The sequence below is a fragment of the Brachyistius frenatus genome, unplaced genomic scaffold, assembly GCF_029030835.1.
Source record: "Brachyistius frenatus isolate BFR_SWC_R1_liver_20210118 unplaced genomic scaffold, ASM2903083v1 Contig_265, whole genome shotgun sequence".
In the NCBI taxonomy this organism is placed as follows: domain Eukaryota; kingdom Metazoa; phylum Chordata; class Actinopteri; family Embiotocidae; genus Brachyistius; species Brachyistius frenatus.
The window spans coordinates 155,930-173,901 of NW_027210864.1; the positions used below are offsets into that span (position 1 = coordinate 155,930).

General features: G+C 40.9%; 1 protein-coding gene across 3 annotated transcripts in view; it reads left to right on the plus strand.

The window, feature by feature from the left end:
* Positions 1-17,972, plus strand: part of LOC138634498 (alpha-2-macroglobulin) — a 34,992-nt gene that overhangs the window by 4,866 nt on the left and 12,154 nt on the right. For 2 of the 3 annotated variants that reach the window (XR_011311985.1, XM_069721470.1), the window contains exons 4-22: positions 640-692; positions 1,461-1,481; positions 3,086-3,254; positions 3,366-3,450; positions 4,036-4,156; positions 4,280-4,394; positions 4,484-4,593; positions 6,245-6,400; positions 6,623-6,859; positions 7,338-7,401; positions 7,785-7,930; positions 8,057-8,206; positions 8,701-8,967; positions 9,992-10,079; positions 10,348-10,507; positions 11,583-11,808; positions 12,981-13,107; positions 15,911-16,032; positions 17,218-17,269. Coding sequence is in view for 2 of the 3 variants with exons in the window: in XM_069721470.1 (XP_069577571.1) it covers positions 640-692; positions 1,461-1,481; positions 3,086-3,254; positions 3,366-3,450; positions 4,036-4,156; positions 4,280-4,394; positions 4,484-4,593; positions 6,245-6,400; positions 6,623-6,859; positions 7,338-7,401; positions 7,785-7,930; positions 8,057-8,206; positions 8,701-8,967; positions 9,992-10,079; positions 10,348-10,507; positions 11,583-11,808; positions 12,981-13,107; positions 15,911-16,032; positions 17,218-17,269 (2,469 nt within the window). In the remaining variant the exon portion in view is untranslated. Of the gene's footprint in view, positions 1-639; positions 693-1,460; positions 1,482-3,085; positions 3,255-3,365; positions 3,451-4,035; positions 4,157-4,279; positions 4,395-4,483; positions 4,594-6,244; positions 6,401-6,622; positions 6,860-7,337; positions 7,402-7,784; positions 7,931-8,056; positions 8,207-8,700; positions 8,968-9,991; positions 10,080-10,175; positions 10,294-10,347; positions 10,508-11,582; positions 11,809-12,980; positions 13,108-15,910; positions 16,033-17,217; positions 17,270-17,972 lie in introns of all 3 variants that reach the window. The other variant, XM_069721471.1, reaches the window with a different exon arrangement.

The window sequence follows — 17,972 nt, forward strand, 5'->3', positions numbered from 1 at the left end:
GGAAAAAGAAATGCTGAGGATGTCATTGTGATATCATTAGGGTTGTCTCAGCCTCACTTTCTAAGGAGTTTTAAAACTGAGGCAGGGGGAGTCTTAGGAAAAATACCCAATTCCACAGCATTGCATTATGGGAAATGTATCTAGCATTTTCAGATCTTTGACCCATACTAGGAATTTAGGTAAGGATATCTCGACCTCTACTTCTTTAAATTGGACCTTTTCTTGTTTTTGTTTTTTTAAATGTGTCTCATAAGTCTTCTAGCTGTATGGACCGTCTGTACTGAACTGCAGGAATACCTCTTTTAAGACCTTGTAAATCATAAACCGTTGCTCCCTGCAACTCCTTCATCTTTTTGGTGTCACTGGTTTTATGAAACGTATTTGGTTCCCTTCTTCTATATCGTCAGAAACTTTACACCTTTTTGTATGTTTTTTTGTTTGGTGCTTTAAACAATTCAGCAGGTTTCCCTTCTGATCCAATAAGCTTCTACACAACCGAAAGTGCTGTACACTGTAGGGGTTTTATTAAATGTATACTATATGCTTCTTTTTTTCTTTTTTTACAATATTATGTATGACTTTTCCTGTGTAATCGTAAGTGACTGCAGCAATGGTAATTGTTTATCTCCTTATGTAAAGTTAAGTTCCGGATTGTCTCCATGGATGTCAATTTCATCCCTGTGGCTCGAGTGGTAAGTTTTATTTTTTTAACTTATTTTTGTCCAACCAGATCTATGTCATATTGTACAATGTGTGTAGTAATTTAAAGCAGTGAACTTTGCAGTCTGCTGTGAATTTTTTTAATTTTTTTTCTACCCAGCAGTCAGTGAATCTAAGGAACGAGGTCTATTTTGGTTCAGGAGAGTGGGAGGTGAAACTAGGGCTGTTTGTTGATTTTGAAGACAGCGTGGGTGTGAAGTGCTGTGTGGAGTTGTGTGATAAACATGCTGTCAGAGTTCATTTGGCACACACTGCATTTGACCCAAACATCTGAATCAATACCGGCTCAGGGCCTTTTCCGTGTGTGTGATGAGAGGATGAAAATATGACCGCACGCAGTGAACGTGAAATCCATTCAAATATATCACATGATGAAAGTAGCTTGCTAGAAAGTGATAAATCCCATTGGTTATAATGAAGACAGCACTTTTAAAAAAAAAAAAAATTATCAGGCTCACAGCACTTCATCTGAGCTGCAATAAAAAAAAATATTTATGTATTTTTCATAATTCCATACACAAAAACCCTAAACACTAAAATGTGTTTTCATTCTCCACTTTTTGATCAAGTTATTATTGGGCTGAAGGTGTTAAATCTTAATCCAGCATTACATGAATACTAATTATTGAAATGTTAAGTAGAGCTTCATTTCTTTTTTTTACACTAAAAAAAACATTGATATGTGATTAATAATATATTGTTTTATTGTGCAGCTAATCTATTTCTTCTTTTCGTTTCAGTACAAAGAGGTTGCCCTCCAGGTAAGAAACACTTGAAATGGTAACAGTGGGCGGCACGGTGGTGCAGTGGTTAGCACTGTCACCTCACAGCAAAAAGGTTCCGGGTTCGAATCCAGTCCTGGGCCTTTCTGTGCGGAGTTTGCATGTTCTCCCTGTGCTTGCGTGGGTTCTCTCCGGGTTCTCCGGCTTCCTCCCATCATCCAAAAACATGCACCTCAGGTCAGGTTACCTGGCGCCGCGCTAGTGGCAGCCTGCTGCAGCATCTCCCCCCTGAGAGCCCCCTGCTGTAGTGAAGACATTTCCCCTCGGGGATTAATAAAGTGAATAAAAATGTGCATTGGGAAGTGATGAGGCATTGACATCCCCCCCGCCCCCCCGTAAACTGCTGACTCGTGGCTTTCCGTTTGCCAGGTTATTCTCTTCCATTATACGGCATTTTGAGCACTACCTAAGCTGAATGAATGTAAAATCATTGTGGAGTGGATCAAAACAAACTAAATAACTTTTCCCCATCAAATGGTTGTAGTTCAGCCCCTGTGAAATCCTTCAGCAAGTTTTGTCTTTAAGGTTTTTGGGTGTTTATTTATTATTTGTTTGGGCTTTTCAGATTTTTGTGAAAATTGGTCACAGGTTTCGTAAAAAGCTACATGAAATTTCATATTTTGAATTGGAAAAACCTAAAATTTTCTTTGGGGAGGACTCTCCAACCCGTCACCACATACATGCACTTAACTCCCACAAACTTGCTGAAAGCAAAACCTTTTGTGAGGAATTTATTTGGGATTGTTGCCTTTTTTTTTATTTGAGAGGACGGAGCAGACGCTGGCAGGAAATGAGGATGTAAAGAGAGGGCATTATAACATTATGATTATGAGACACCTGCATGAGGTCAAACTACCGAAGTTGTGGTTATGTGGTATGTGTCTCAGCATTTGCAGTTTAATATGAGGCATTTCTGAGTAGGCATGTTGTTGTCATTTCAATGCAGATTGGATCAAATTGTTTATTGATAGAATTCAAAAGTGAGTGAGTCCAAGTGAGCCTGATTATGTAACTTCATGGAGAACCACAACAATGCAGAACTATAGAGGACTGTTCACCTTCCTTAATGTTTACATGCAGAGGCAGTGGACTTGAAAACTTGTCAGCTGATGTCCTCTAAAATAACTCGTCTAGGTGTTTTATTAGCTAGCTAATGGCTCAAAATCAAATGTGATGGAATAAATCAATGTTCACGCCCCCAAGTACAGGATGAATATTCTAACATTTTGTAGATAGAATAGATGCATACTGTATATACCAAGACATGATTTTGATGCATGTTTCTTTCAGAAAGCCAAGATTCATGGAGGGACAAATATTACAAAATTGTAATATTTTATCATTTGTATCGTGCTTTATGTATTTTGAGACCAACATTGTAAATCCTTAATGTGTAGGACTTTTTGGTGCGTGACTTTGACCTTGACCCCCTGTGGTGAGGACCAAAACTGATCGTATGACAATAATACTGTGCAGGAGCCCCCTGAGGGCAACAGGCTGAAACCTGCTCATAGACCGACCGCTTACATTTTTGAACAATTCTACAATGGAGGCTTTAATACATATATCTTTACTGCGCGTAGGATCCCAACTCGAATCGCATTGCCCAGTGGTTGGACAGGGCCATCGTTAGCGGCATCCTCGATCTGTCACACCCCATGATCCCGGAGGCCGTGCAAGGAAGCTACACCATCACCGCCCTGACGGACAAAGGAGAGCAAATATCACACACGTTTGACATCAAGGAATACGGTGTGGTGCAGTTATATGATATGAAGAAATAGAACAGTCATTTTAACAACGTGATCCCGAATGAATTCAATGTAAATTCACAGCTTGATTCGGTTTCCTTTTTGCTCTTAGTTTTGCCAAAGTATGAAGTGACGGTTCACCTGCCTAGTGTGATAACCATCCTGGATCGGGAGGCAACGCTTCAGATCTGTGGAAAGTGAGTGTTCCACCTACAGCAGCTGGCAGCGGACAGCAGCTGGCAGTGCTAATGATATTTAGAGCAGAGAAATGTGTTTATTTCAGCTGTAAGCGGCCATCTTTTAAGGACAAACTGAAAAGCATACAGTATTCCCAAACGAGGGGTCTTGAGGTCTCTCCTTAATGGGTCCAATTGTGGGAACACTAATAGCTGAGTTTTTACAATCATGTAAATTAATCAGCAGTTATAGTAACAACCTGGCCAATATATGACCTAATGTACAGAGTCATGTTGATAAAACGGGCTTCAAATCACAGATGAAACATGGAAATTTAAAAGGTTTTTGAAAGTGAAACAAAATACTACATATTGTACCAATCGTATAACCAGTGAAGACACGGGTGGAGTCGCAACCAAACATTCATGAAGCCTTGATGGCATCTATTGAGGGTGTGTGATAACAGTGCAAAAAAAATATAATTCAATTGAAGTTTTGTGTCAAAACAAACACCAAGGAGATGTATACAGTAGACTGATTTATTAACAAAATGATCCAGTCATTTCCTTGGAAACATCTCTGTGTCCCTATGCCGTCTCCTACAGATACACCTATGGGAAGCCAGTTATCGGTTCGGTAAAGGTCGAGTTTTGTCGACGCATCAACCAGTTTTACTGGTTTACAGGCCCACCAGAAAAAGACCTCTGCAAGACTTATGAAATGACTGTGAGTATCCTGGACGCAAAAATGTCACCTGCTGTGATATCGGCCCTTTTTCAATAATTCTCAGTTGTTTTATTTTGAAATTCCCTGTTCTGTTTTTTTTTTTTTTATTTTTTATTGTCTCAGACGGATAAAAGTGGATGTGCCACACAAACCGTGAACATGGCCGACTTCTCCCTCAATAAGAGCATATACGCTGACAGCTTCGAGGTGACCGCTGAGATGGAGGAGTTCGGCACCGGTAGGTTGATTTGAATGTCAGATACTGTTCTCCGAGTTAGCGGCACCAGTTCGTGACAAGTTGCGATCTGTCTGTTGACGACCATCCAGGGGTCGTTCTTAAAGGCAACGGGGTGACCAGCTTCAGCACTCGCATCAGAACTATCACCTTCAAGGACGTTCCTGCGGCGTACAAGCCTGGCATCCCGTTTGAGGGAAAGGTAATCAGTCTCATTGACGACCAGTGGGAGTTGTAGCCTGCTGTCAGCACAATGATTTTTGGGGGTTTAGAAGAATATCTTGGCAATTGTTGAAGTTTCGCACTGACATCTTTACAGCCTGGAAGATGAATCCTAAAGTCTTCAGTATCTCATTTAATTCAGGGGCCACCAGCAACACACCTTTTAATGCAAATATTAGTCTTTTTGGTTTGTTCAGATAAACTGCTAGTAGCACAAATTTCACTGTTGGGTTCCCTCAAAACATTACAGAAGACACAATTATTTTACGCAACTTAAAAGAGCTCCATTTGAAGCTCAAACATTGAAAACAAATGCAGAATTTTTTTTTTAATTTTTTTTTTTTAAATGTATACATTGAGAAGAGTTACAGTTTAGTCAGTGGCCTACACAGATCTGTTTCCAAACTTTATTTTTCTCAGATCAGCATAACATTTCTATTTTGTTTTGTATTGTTCAAAGTTTCGTTCTTGACTTTTGGCCTTTCCACTCAGGGTTTTTATGTGCAAATGGAAAATGCGTATAAAACACACCACCTGTCTTTCTCCTTAAGAAGACGCACACTATTTCCCTATTTGGACTTTTTCAATTTTATAAGCAAAAGATTTCTTGCTGTCAGAAGGTTGTCATTGTTTCTAGTAGAAATGTGCGGAAAGGTCACATACAGACTCCGTCATTTGCATGCGAGGCTGCAGCTAATCAAGGCTAACTACATTTCTGAATGTGAAAGGCTGCTGGTAGAAAGAGCTGCTGTTTATTTATATATATATATATATATTGTCTTTAACATTGTGAACATTTGGTGTAGTTTAGATAAAATGAGATTTCATTACAAAAGCGTCCTGCACAATATAACGATAGCATGATATGCCCAAATTTATGTTTTGATTATTTCAACATCGTTGCTGAGATGGCAGCTTGGTAATGGCGGAGCTCCAGTCATGAGGATCATTGACAGATTTAAACAGCTGAGCAAGTGTCTATCAATGTGCACATTTTTTTTTAAGTCATTTTAAGCTTTGCCTTTGAATGTGTGACTTGTGTACGAGGCTGTGTATTTGCACAGGCCTGTACCTTTTAGGTTTAATGTCAAAGAACCACCTATGTTCCAATGTAGTCGCTCATTGTTGGCACTTATAGTTCAAATGAGTTTCATTGCCGTACAGGTCAGAAGCCAAACAGTGGAAAGGATTTTAATTCCTGGTTTTGTCTCGTCTGATATAAGATGTAATCATTGAGGGTCCCCAGAAAGTGAATCCTTGTGTTTTTGGGGATTCTCGTTTTTACTTCTGCCACTAATATATCAATATTTCCACTTGACCAAGTCCATGCAAAGATATTTTGGTGGTTTATGGCCAGATATCCATGAAATTCTTTTTCATGTTCCCCACAGGATGATTTCTAATCATTTAACCAGAAGATAAGCCTTCGAACTCATTCATACATCTCGAGGGATTAAAAACCTTTCGCTTTAATCTTTTAATGATCAGGACCTTTACCTTTTTAATAAATTTAATTTTTTTAGCCAGACTGGAATATTTGAGTGGCAAAATCCTAATGATGTTGAGGAATGGTGAACTTGTAGTCTCGATACATCCTGAAAGCCTGCCTCTATTTCCTGACTTGTTCGCAGGTCAAAGTGGTCGGTGCAGACAACATGCCGGTCGCCAACGAGCCAGTGTACTTATCCGCCGGCGACTCACAGAAGTTGACACTCACCACAGACACCAAAGGCATGGCTCTGTTCTCTCTGGACACGTCCCTGTGGAAGGACCAGGTGTCTCTGATGGTCAGTGACTGCTCTCTGTTGTTGTTTTGTTGTTCCCAGAAGGCCTGTTTGTTTTAGTGGAGTCGATCCTGTTAATCGTTTCATTAACAACCAGCTCAGTATTCGTCAATTTCACAATCAATGTTTAATTAAACTCATGTTGAAGATGGCTCACACTGGCCTTCAGTCTTTGGATGGAGGTTTGATGTCTGTGTGGAAAGTTTGACCTTTGACCCTCAACAGGCCACCTCTAAAAATACACGGGAGACTGAGCCGTATGCACCCAATTTGCGAAGGCCAGAATTCAGGTCGGCCCACCACCACGTGATGGCGTTTTACTCCAAGAGCAGCAGCTTTCTGAAGCTCATGCAGGTCAGAGGGAAGCTGCCCTGTAACACGGATGCAGCAGTGCGAGCTCAGTACATCATCCAGGGGGATGAGCTAAAAGTTGGACAGGAAGTCCTCGACTTCTTTTACCTGGTACGTGGTTATTGGTTGTTGGCTACTGTGAGTATTTGAGTGTCAGGCGCTGAGCGGACCTTGAACTCAGCGGTGAGTGAAACACTATCTTGCTGATTTATTTATATTTTTTTTTAGAAATATATCTGGGCATTTGTAATTTGGGAAGATGCTGTGGTTTGTAAAGTATGGTTTGTTTTTATTAACTGAACGTGAATAAACACCAGACTTTTATTATGAGAATTTTTTTTTCTGCGACACCCAAAATGTTTTTAAAGCATGTAGATCATGCATCATACAACCAGTGTTACTAGTGTTAAATTGTAGTTATTTGGCCACCCTATCGTTTCTGAAATGGCTTCTTGCAGAAATGATGTGGGCCGAATTATGTAAAATATTTGTGTATAAAAAATGTATGAGAATTCTTCCCTCATTAATGTAAAAAACAAAAAAAACACTCGTGAATAAATTTCTCTGCCTGCATTGTCTTTCTTTCTAGGTGCAGTCCAAAGGTTCAATTGTCGAACATGGTTGTGTCCCCGTGGCTGTTAAAGCAGGAACAGGTATAAACTCGTGTTTCAACTAAGACGAGGGCTAACCTCAAAGGGGACCTATTATGCTTTTCTATATTTTCCATTATCAATTACGTTCCAATGTCAGACGTTCACATTAAATGTGAACAACGTTTTAAATAATAAAGTAAAAGTAATTCCTTTTGAGGAAAAGCTCAGGCTTCAAACTGCTCTGAACATTCGGTTCACGACGAGCTGACATCCGCTCGTCATGAAGTTCTTCATGTTCTGCTTCACGCACAAAGTGCAGTTTAACACATTATGTGCCTGTGACCACTTTCATTATAATAGCTACAAGGAATATTACTTGTGTTTTAATTGTCATGCTGCCACATGCCAAATTTCTTCTCGTCTCCTTGTGTTTTGTGCCTCAGTCAACAGAGGAGAGTTGTCCGTGTCCCTCAGTCAGATGACAAATCTGGCACCGTTTGCCCAGGTGGTGGTCTACACCGTGATGCCCAGTGGAGAGGCTGTGGCCGACAGCCAGGACTTCCCCGTTCAGCTCTGCCTCAATAACAAGGTAGCTAACCTGCAAGTATTTCATCTATGTAATAACATATTAAGACGTTTAATCACGGAGGACAGACAAACCTCGTCTAATCTGCTACCAAACTAGTGACTCTCCCCCTCTGTGCCTCCTGTGCAGGTGGCGTTGAAGTTCTCCTCCCTCCAGGAGCTTCCAGCGGAAAAGACCACGCTGAGTCTGCAGGCTCACCCGGGCTCCATCTGCTCCGTCAGAGCCATCGACCAGAGCGTCCTCCTGCTGAAGGCCGAGCAGGAAATCACTGTTAACTATGTACGACACCGATCATCTTTGACCTATGTTAACGTATTCCACTGGCACCTTGGCACCTATTCTTGTTGTAAATAGCGTAATGCCTTCGCTTTGTAGTTGGGAGAAGTGGACATGGAAGTAATTTATCATCAAACTCAGGCCTGAGCCTTGCACTCGCACCAAAACTTTTAAGCAGCAGATCTGCTTTCCTTTTTTGGTTAAACTTTTAATATTACATGTATTTCTGGTGGATTCAGCTCCCATTTAATGTCATTGTCTCAAGACTGACTCATTCAACTCACTTCAGGTGACATTGTAACCTGGTGTGGTTTTCAGTTTCTCTAACTTTAATATATGCAATGACCCACCGAGTGTATACCTTATTTTTCTGGGCCTATTTCATCAATGGATTTAAAATGTTATCATCTTTTGAGAGCTGGGTTTATCTGACTGCATATACTACTGTATATAATTCAGTTCTGCCCGGGCTCATGCACAGCGGTGTGTTTGTGCAGCTGTACAGCCAGCTGCCTGTCCAGAAGCTGTCCGGATACGTCTATCATGTTGACGACTTTGAGCCGTATCCCTGCTTCCCCGTGCCGGTGCCAGAACCAGAGGCGGAACTAGAGCTGGAAATCCCACCCGCACAACCAACAACACAACCAACAACTCCAGCACCATCACCTGCACGGGCACCGGACACTCTGGCAGCTCGCCGAACCAGGAGCTCCGTCTACTTCGGACAGTCCAATCAGAAGAATGATGTCTACAGCATATTTAAAGTAGAAATTCATCCTTTTTAATTGAGATATTGGCAATAATACCTGATCTACGATTTGCATTTCGTTGTGTTCATTTGTTTATTTATCAATCTGTCTTTCTACATTTAATGCTGGGCTCAGACTGCACTAATTCAGCCCCAGTTTAGTGTCCGGGCCCAAATATGATCGTCCTGAACGGCAAATGGGGCCTTGTCGTGTGACACATTGACGAACAGCGATGCGGCGTCTGCGACACCACACGACACGCCGATGAAAATTCTAGAATTACTTTTTTTTTTTTTTTTTTTATCCTATTAGCTGCCTACTTCTATTTGTGACGTTGCTCGATAGAATGACAGAATGCTCTCTGGCTTCCATTTGTAAACATGGCAAAAGGGCCGTTGGCATCGCACCTCCTGTAGCCATGATCGACAACTTATTGACCCTCTCCACAAATGACATGCACGGACGGGAAAGATGATTGGTCCGGGTCGTCCTTGTAGTGCCGCCCCTCTCCCCACAAAGACACAAAGAATTTATGGCACATTGACTGCCTAATCTGAGATGGCGACAGAAAATGTGACAGACAAATATATTGTCGTCTGATCGCAGCCTAACTCTATCATTTTTAACTCTACTAATTCTGTCTACTGTCTCTTTCATTTCACTTGCTAGCCTCTTATCTCTCTTTTTCTCTTTGTTTCAACCTCTATCTCCGGATTTGTTTGCATTTTTCTCTTTGTCTGCCTCTAATTGTTTTTCTTTTTGCTATTGCTATATCTCTATCTGTTGATGTCTTTCTGTTTCTTTTTTCTATCTCTATTGCTTTATTTCTACAGTATCTCATTCTTTATCTCTATTTCTGTCCCTTCTGTATCTATCAATACCTAACTGTATCTTTGTATTTCTACCGATTCAATCCTCATTTAAAGTAATGTAATCATAGATTATCTTTTGTTTCATTTTCATCATCAGTAATGATTGAATCATATACAGTATTCAACTTCACTATCCCTTATTGAGTTTTCTCTCTGTCCATTTCTAGGAAATTGGAATCAAAATTGTGACCAACTCTGATGTGAAAAAACCATATAACTGCCTGGAAAGGATGCATGGCATCGACTATGTTTATGGTACGTTGTGTGGTAGGCTGCTGGTGTTATGTTATTTACTGATACTTACCTCGGAAAAGAAACTACCGTTATACTATAAACTTCATTGAGTTGCAGAAAGTTCTGGAGAGATGGATGATTTCTTCGAAGTTGCCGATGCTGATGTTGGAAAGCCCAAGGAGACTATTAGAACATACTTCCCTGAGACCTGGATCTGGGAGCTCATTTCTGTTGGGTAAGTAAAGACGTGTAATAATTTTGTTTTTTCTGTCCCGTTTTGTTTTCCAAGACATGCTCGTCCCAGATGTCCTAGACTCTCCTGTTCCTATGGCCTTCAACATGATGCCTTTGAGTGTCGGTGGTGTGCTCAGAGGTAAAGAGGAAGAGAAAAAGGAGATCATCAGAACGTTCTTCCCTGAGACCTGGATCTGGGACCTAGTTACTGTTGGGTAATAATATGTGAAAATTATCAAAGCAGTGCATTTTTTTAGGAGGTTGTGGAGGAAAGAGGAGGTGTTTGCTAGAATGTGCAGTTTGAATCTTCAGTTTAAGTAGATGTATGTTGTCTGAATGGCAGCATATACCAAACCACGTTCTGCACATATTTTAATTCCATGGCTGCAGTAGAAAAGTCTGCTGTCTAGACCCGTCTCATATTTAAGAAAATTTGGCACATAATGAAATTAAAAATGCATCAATCGAGACCCCGAAGTGTTGAGCGGCTGAAATCCTATATATGGCAAGAATGGGACAACATTTCATTTTCAAAACTCCAGCAACTGGTCTTTATGTTCCCAAATATTTACAGACTGATGTGTAAAAATTTGCAAAACATTGCATTCTGTTTTTATTTACATTTTACACAGCAACCCAACTTTTTTGGAAAGGGGGTTGTATTTTAGGAGCCAAAGTCAAACCAACAGTCTAAGACCTACAGATCTGACACTGTCTGTGCAGTAACCAAAACTGTTAATTTAGGGAGAAAAATGTGTTTTCATGTAAGCGTCCATCCCGCAGAGAAGCTTATTGAAAGGGTTTCAGGACCTTTGGCTTTTGATTTCCCTGCTTGTCATATGGTCACCATATCATTTATAATGATCTGTTTTTGCCACACTAGCAGTATTGAGCCAATGATGCCAACATCGTGCTGTTTTGAGCAACTCTCCTGTTATTTTCCTGGTAATCCATTTAATACTCCGATATATTTTTGTCAAGAGCAGACATTCAGGATCCTCATAGGAGGAATCTAATGATTATCTCCAGCTTTTCTCTTGTGCCATCATATTTTTGTCCCATTTTCTGATTCCTGGTAGAGGTATGTGCAGCTTGGTCATACAGTCTAATAGAATTAGCCATATCCATCAGCAGTTAATAATGAGTAATGGACATTGTACAGTAATATTTACTGACCAGTCAAACGTCCCAAAGAATGGAGCTTTTCCAGACCCCCAAAACCAACTGCACATGATATGTCATCAGCTGCAGATGGATTTAGATTTTACTCTCGCTGGTCTGTTTGTACAGAGACAGCGGGTCGGTGAATGTGGAGAAGACGGTCCCGGACACCATCACGAAGTGGGCCGCTGGAGCCTTCTGCGTCTCCTCTGTGGGCTTCGGCGTGGCGCCAAACATCGGACTGACAGTCTTCCAGCCGTTTTTTGTCAGTCTCACCTTGCCCTACTCTGTCATCCGAGGCGAGGTGTTCACACTCAAAGCCACAGTCTTCAATTATCTCTCCAAATGCATTATGGTAAATATTCAAGTTCTTCCAGATGCTACTCATTTACTTGTGCCCTTGTGAAATTGAAATAATACAGAACAGTCAAAGGTTTGGAGGCACCTACCAATTCAAGTTTTTTTTTTTTTTTTCTTCTATATGTTAAAATGATCTATGTTATAAAACTGTAATGCAGACATCAAAATTATGAATTGACTTACAGATCTATGTAATAAGCAAAAAATTAAGAAAAGCAGAATATCAAAGGAATCAAAAGTAGTAAATTTTGCTTTGATGGCAGCGTTGCTCTCCCTTCCTTCTGTCAGTCAGCTTTATGAAGTCATCAGCGGGAGCTTTTCCAACAGTCGTGAAGGAGTTCCCTCATAGTCTGAGTGCTCGTTCGCTTCTTTTCCTTCCCTCTGCACTAAAACGCATCCCAAACCATCTCGTCTGTGTGATTGTTTGCTCAAACCAGATGGGATGGTGTGTCGGTCCAGAATGTTGGTTAGGTGTTACCTTGAATTGTGAATAAATCACTAACAGTGTCACCAGTAAATGGTTTTTTTTATGAAACTCTGAGTTTGGTAACGGTACTTCCGTCTTCCGAACAGTCCATAGAACATTCTCCCAAAAGCGTCATCCTGGTGTCGCAAAAATGGCCTTCAGGATTAGCGGTAGTTTTCTCCTTGTGCTTTTTAATGGAGGCCACGTTTGCCTTGTGTCCTTTTGACAGTGCAGTCATGAACTCTGACCTTTATTGAGATAAGAGTAGCCTGCAGTTCCTTGGATGTTCACCTTGGATTCTTTGTGACTTCTTGGATGACTTCATGCGTGTCTGGGAAGGGTCCACTGTGGTCCCAAGTCTTCTCCACTTAATGTCTCTGACTGTGGTGTCCCAGAGCCATAACCATTCTGAGACTGATGGTTTTCAGTCACTTTCTTCCTTGTCTCCTCTGGAATTTCTTTTGATTTTGGCATAATGTACTACTGGTGAGACTTTGTAGTCAACTTCATGCTTCTGAAAATGGTCCACCCAAGGGATAAATGGATTGAACAGGGATGAAATCCGGTGGGAGGGTGTTGAATACTTTTTCACAGGATTGTAGGTATGTCCAAACTTTTGACTGGTGTTCTATCATTACTGTATTGTGCATTTATATTTATTTCCGAGACCAAGCTTTTGTCTGTTTTGTTTCTGTTTGCAGGTGAAGGTAATGCTGACTGATTCCGACCAGTACACCTTCAGAAACTGCGATGGCTGCCATTACAGCATATGTCTGTGCGGCGAGGAGAGCAGGACCTTCTCATGGATTGTGACTCCAACCGCCCTAGGTATTGACAGTCAGGTGACCAGAAATAATGCTGGCTCAGTAACACTTCACTTTAAAATATGTTATTGCAAATTATTAAGGCCAGTCAGTGTCACTCACCTCTGATATGATGCAATGAACTTTTACAATTAGATTTTATCGTAGGTTCCTTTGGTCTTGGACTGATGGGAACATTAATGTTTTTTAATGCATACAAGTGTTTTAGTATTTTTCTGACTTTGTCTATGGAGACCTTTTTTTAAAAAAAACAAAAAAAAACACGCTGTCTCTTCACTGCAGCAGCAAGTTCAAAATGTAGAGACTTGAAATATGCTGTTCATTACAAAGAACATAATGTATTGTTTTATTTATGATTTCAATTGATATAATGATGCTGCTCAAAATACAGGTTGATTTGAAATCCTCCAGTTAAGGAAAGCACGTATTCAAGTGATTACCAAATACAGCATTTTGCTCTGCTATAAATAAAGGTACCGGACAGTTTGTAAATCAATGCTCGCAGTGTAAAAATGCAGGTGCCAGTACTTCCCTTTATCACATGTTGGTGATGTTTAATCAAGGGGATGAACATTATTACATTAACAAGACTAGTTCCAAATCTAATCTAATGACTGGAATACCGGAGGGATTTTAATTTGAAACGAGGGCTTTTAAATTGGAACAGTTGGTGCTAGATTGGACGGACTGCCTGTGATTGGTTGTTACACAGTGGGAAGGTTGAGGATTAGTGAAGGGTGGATTGACAGTGAAACAACCAATCAGCACCTTTAAAGTTTGGAGGGTGCATCCCTTTGGCTGATCCAATTTAACATCAACCGTTAGATCAGCCAGAGGGAAGCATGGTCTAAACTCTACGCTTCTGTGATTGAATGTGAAACAACAAATCACAGATGCGTTAACTTCACAGCCAATCAGCTGGTCCCTAACCTAAATCCTTGCCCCAATTTAACAACCAATCACAGCAGAGCCTTCCTCCCGCTAATCCAGTCTAGCACAAGCCAAAAGCCTGAGAAAAATTCACAAGAAAAAGTCAAGATACACCAAAGGAGTAAAAAGTAGTGCTGCGTACCGGCCCATTTCAAGCACTGATGTAAAGCCATGAAATGAGTTTGAATGCAGGAACTTACTTGCAGTGACGAACCTTTTACATTGTGTCATTGCTCCTTTTATTTGCTGTAACTGAAGGTCCTAAATATGTTTCCACCACTGAAAACAACAACCAAGGCAGAACACATTCTGAAATATATTATATCCGTAGGAGACGGTTTTATCCTTACCTGAAACAAATTACATGTGATGATAATCGGAAACTAGATTTCTGTATTTTGCTCTTTTGAATTTTGGGAACATTCAAATTTTATATAAAGCCAAGAAAAAAATGATGGACTCAAAAAAGAACATTTACAGAGAGGATATCTCACGCGAGTGTTTCTCAGTGTATAACGATTACAAACATTTTAAAAGAACAGTTCAGTAAATCAAATGTGGGAAAAGCGTCCAGAATATAAAATTGTTTTCATCATGTTCAGGCCTCTCAGAAATATTTTGGATTGAACAGCTGAGCGGACTTTGAGCCGTGATTTAAAAAATGCAAAGGTCGTGTTTTGTTCCCCATTAAAATCAAATTCACATTTATTAGGTTGTGGATTGAAGCTGCAACGTTTTTTTAAAATGACCATACACGTAATAATTTCATAATAAAATCTAGATATCTTTGGAGCTCTGATAATTGTCAAACCAAACATTCAATTTAAATATGTAAACTTTGGCTCTTGAAAATTGTGGTTGTCATTTATAAGATTAAAAAAAAAAAAATTAACTGAAAACATAAAGAGTAGATTAATCCTGCTTGTTTTTGTAAAAATGAATGGTGCTACCTGAAAAAGACAAAACGCACATTAAGTTGTGCTTTACAAAATGTCCAGCAGTAATTTAAAATACGTGTGCAAAAACCAGTATGGCATTTTTCATGTCTTTGTTCAAGTTTTAATCTGAAAGCTTTACATTTAAATACATTTCTTCTAAATTCAAATGAGGGAACAGTTATTCTCCTCAGTCCAGTCCACTGATTGAACACCACCTCAGCGGGTCACAGCGCTCCTCATCGCCAGAGATATTCCCACATTTGACTGTTTTCAATTTTCGCATCTTTAAAAATGAAACACCGATGTTGTTTGTTCCGTCTGATACAATCTTATACTTTCAGTGAAAGATGAGACACGACAAGCTAATTAATCCTTATTAAGGACTCTGACAGCCGTTGCGTCTGCACTGCTTGAAGCAAAGACAGGCGCCTGGTGTTGTAACGCTGCCTGGCCTGAAAGCAGAGGATTTCTATCAGCCTCCATCAGCAGGGATGGAGACGAGGCTCTGATGAATGTCAAATTGCACTCCTCTAACTCCCCCTTAGAGGAATGCTGACAATCACTTGTACTAACAAGTCAGGTAGTATCTCTGACGAAACACTCAGAAACCTCTCCCCCGGGGGGTGATCTGTACTTGTCCTCCGTGTGAAGGATTGTGGGCTGTGACGGAATGAAGGGAGGGGGTGGGAGATAGAGCCGTACGGGGGAGAGACAGTATAATAAGGCAACAAATAGGGATTAATGAGGGTGAATAAGATGGGGAAACAGGGAGAGGAAGGAAAACACAGAGAGGAGGGATGGAGGAACAGTGAGGATAATGAGCTGGATTTGAAAAGCAGATTGGAGGCTTGTGGTGCCTCCGCACACACAATGTGATGGCGTGACAGGAGAAGAGAGCGCCAATCAATGGAATGAGGCCGTGTGTTTGTGTGCACACAGGTAAGGTGAATCTGAAGGTCAGCGCTGAGGCCCTGAAGACGGACGTACTGTGTGGCAACGAGGTGGCCGTTGTTCCCGACACGGGCCGAATCGACACGGTGATCCGCACGCTGCTGGTGGAGGTCAGTGACAGTCGGACATGACCGCGAACGTCAACACTGCAGATTGTGTCTAATACCACTGGATGTGATTGGGTTCAGTTCTCAGAACCTACAAAACAGAGTTGCTCCTTTGCTTCTGCCATTTGAACCCGTTCCACTGATGAATAGTTGGTGATGGTAGTCAAAGCAGTGAAGAGTGCAATCGAACATGAATGTAACCAATGAATGAAAATTCAAAGAAATTGGTTTGCAAATGTTTAAGAGGAAGGAAATGTGATTGTCTGACCTGCAGAATACCCACAACGCGTTTTGATGGTAAACTGTAAAAGCAAACTACAGCAATGGATGAAACAAAAATATTATTTTTATTATATTGAATTATTGGTCAATTCTGCAGTTTACCTCTGTAGGCCAGAGACTGTATATGTAAGTGGATGTAGCCTCTGTGTGGAAAAATGAGGCCAATGCAGAAGTGTCTTTAACTGCAATACCAGCAGCGCCACTAGGGGGTGTCTCCAAAAAAGCCTCCGGCTCCATAGACTCCCATTCAACTTTTCTTATGAAATACAAAGTCAAGTAATTATTGTCATTCGCTAAAGTCCCTCCTTCTGTTCAGTATTTTGGTGGTCCATTTACATTTTTTTTTCCATCATTAATGAGACATTAGGCCTCAAAGAGCTGTATGTTTGTGGGCGTGTCTGGTTTGATTGTGACGGGCCTGTGGTGAGGTCAGGTTTCTGCTATAGGTGGGCGGGCGTAGCGTCTTCTGGTTCTCAGTCAGATCCTCCACTCGCTCTTTTCCAGCTCGTCACTTCCACTTACTTTTTGGTTTTACTGTTCTTGTTCACTTTCACAGTATTGAATGACACCGGCTGAATAATTGGCTTTGCATCCAGTGAACATGAGATTGGACAGAAATCGGACCTCTAATGAATGGTAATGTTACTTGGTTACAGATATGTGATTCACCATTCATATGTATGAGGGTTTAACTCGCAGCTTGTTGAAAGATCAACTAATACTGACGCGAGAGTCCAAATACACCTGCAGTGTGCGTTCATGGTGTTCACCCAGTGTAACGATCGGTCTCACCGACGTGATATTTCACACACTTTTAGACGAGCTCGTCAGCGTTGTGTGCAGTTTGAACGTAATGAAATCAATATCATTCACTAACATTATTGTTTCTTAATCTCTCTGCACAAGGCTGAAGGAACCCCCCAGATGGTCAGTCACAACGCCCTCCTCTGTCCCGCAGGTGAGTGTTCACGGGTATCAGAGCATCAGTAAAAGTATCGGCATCTGTAATGTGAGCGCCTCGGTCTGAACCGGCCATCTGGAGCGTCGGACACCCGATAAGACCGTCTGTCACAGAGACCTGCGTCCGGGTCGAAGGTCAAAGTCGTCACCGTTGTTCAGGGTGATTGATTCTTACTGGCCGCTCATCGCTGAGAAGAAGCGTTGGTCAGATTGGAGATGAAACGGATGCTTGTAGTAATTGTCCAGCATGTCAGAGAAAAACCGTTGAGTCAGATTTCACCGTTTACATTTATTAAAGGCATGCATACAGTTTTGTTTGGCCGTGGCTCTGCACGAGTCCCCCCCCCCCCCCCTCCGCAGAGCCTGAAATTGACAACTTTTAAATAAAATTGACAACTTTCAAACGAATGGACACAATAAACGGAGAAACATTTGTTCGTGAGGAAGAAGAAGTGTCAGCCTATCATTTAATTTCAAAATAAAAGACTTCAACGATGTACTTAAGTAGACACATTGATACTTCGCAAAAAATCTTTGAAAAGTAAAACCAAACTACGTGTAAAACGATGACGCCGACTTCATCCCAAATGACAGTTGATTTTATTTTATATTTAACAAAGGAATACTTCTATTTGATGGACTTGATGATGGACAAGAGGTTTTAAGCAAATTTGATTTCCATGTCATTTTCTGTGCTTTCT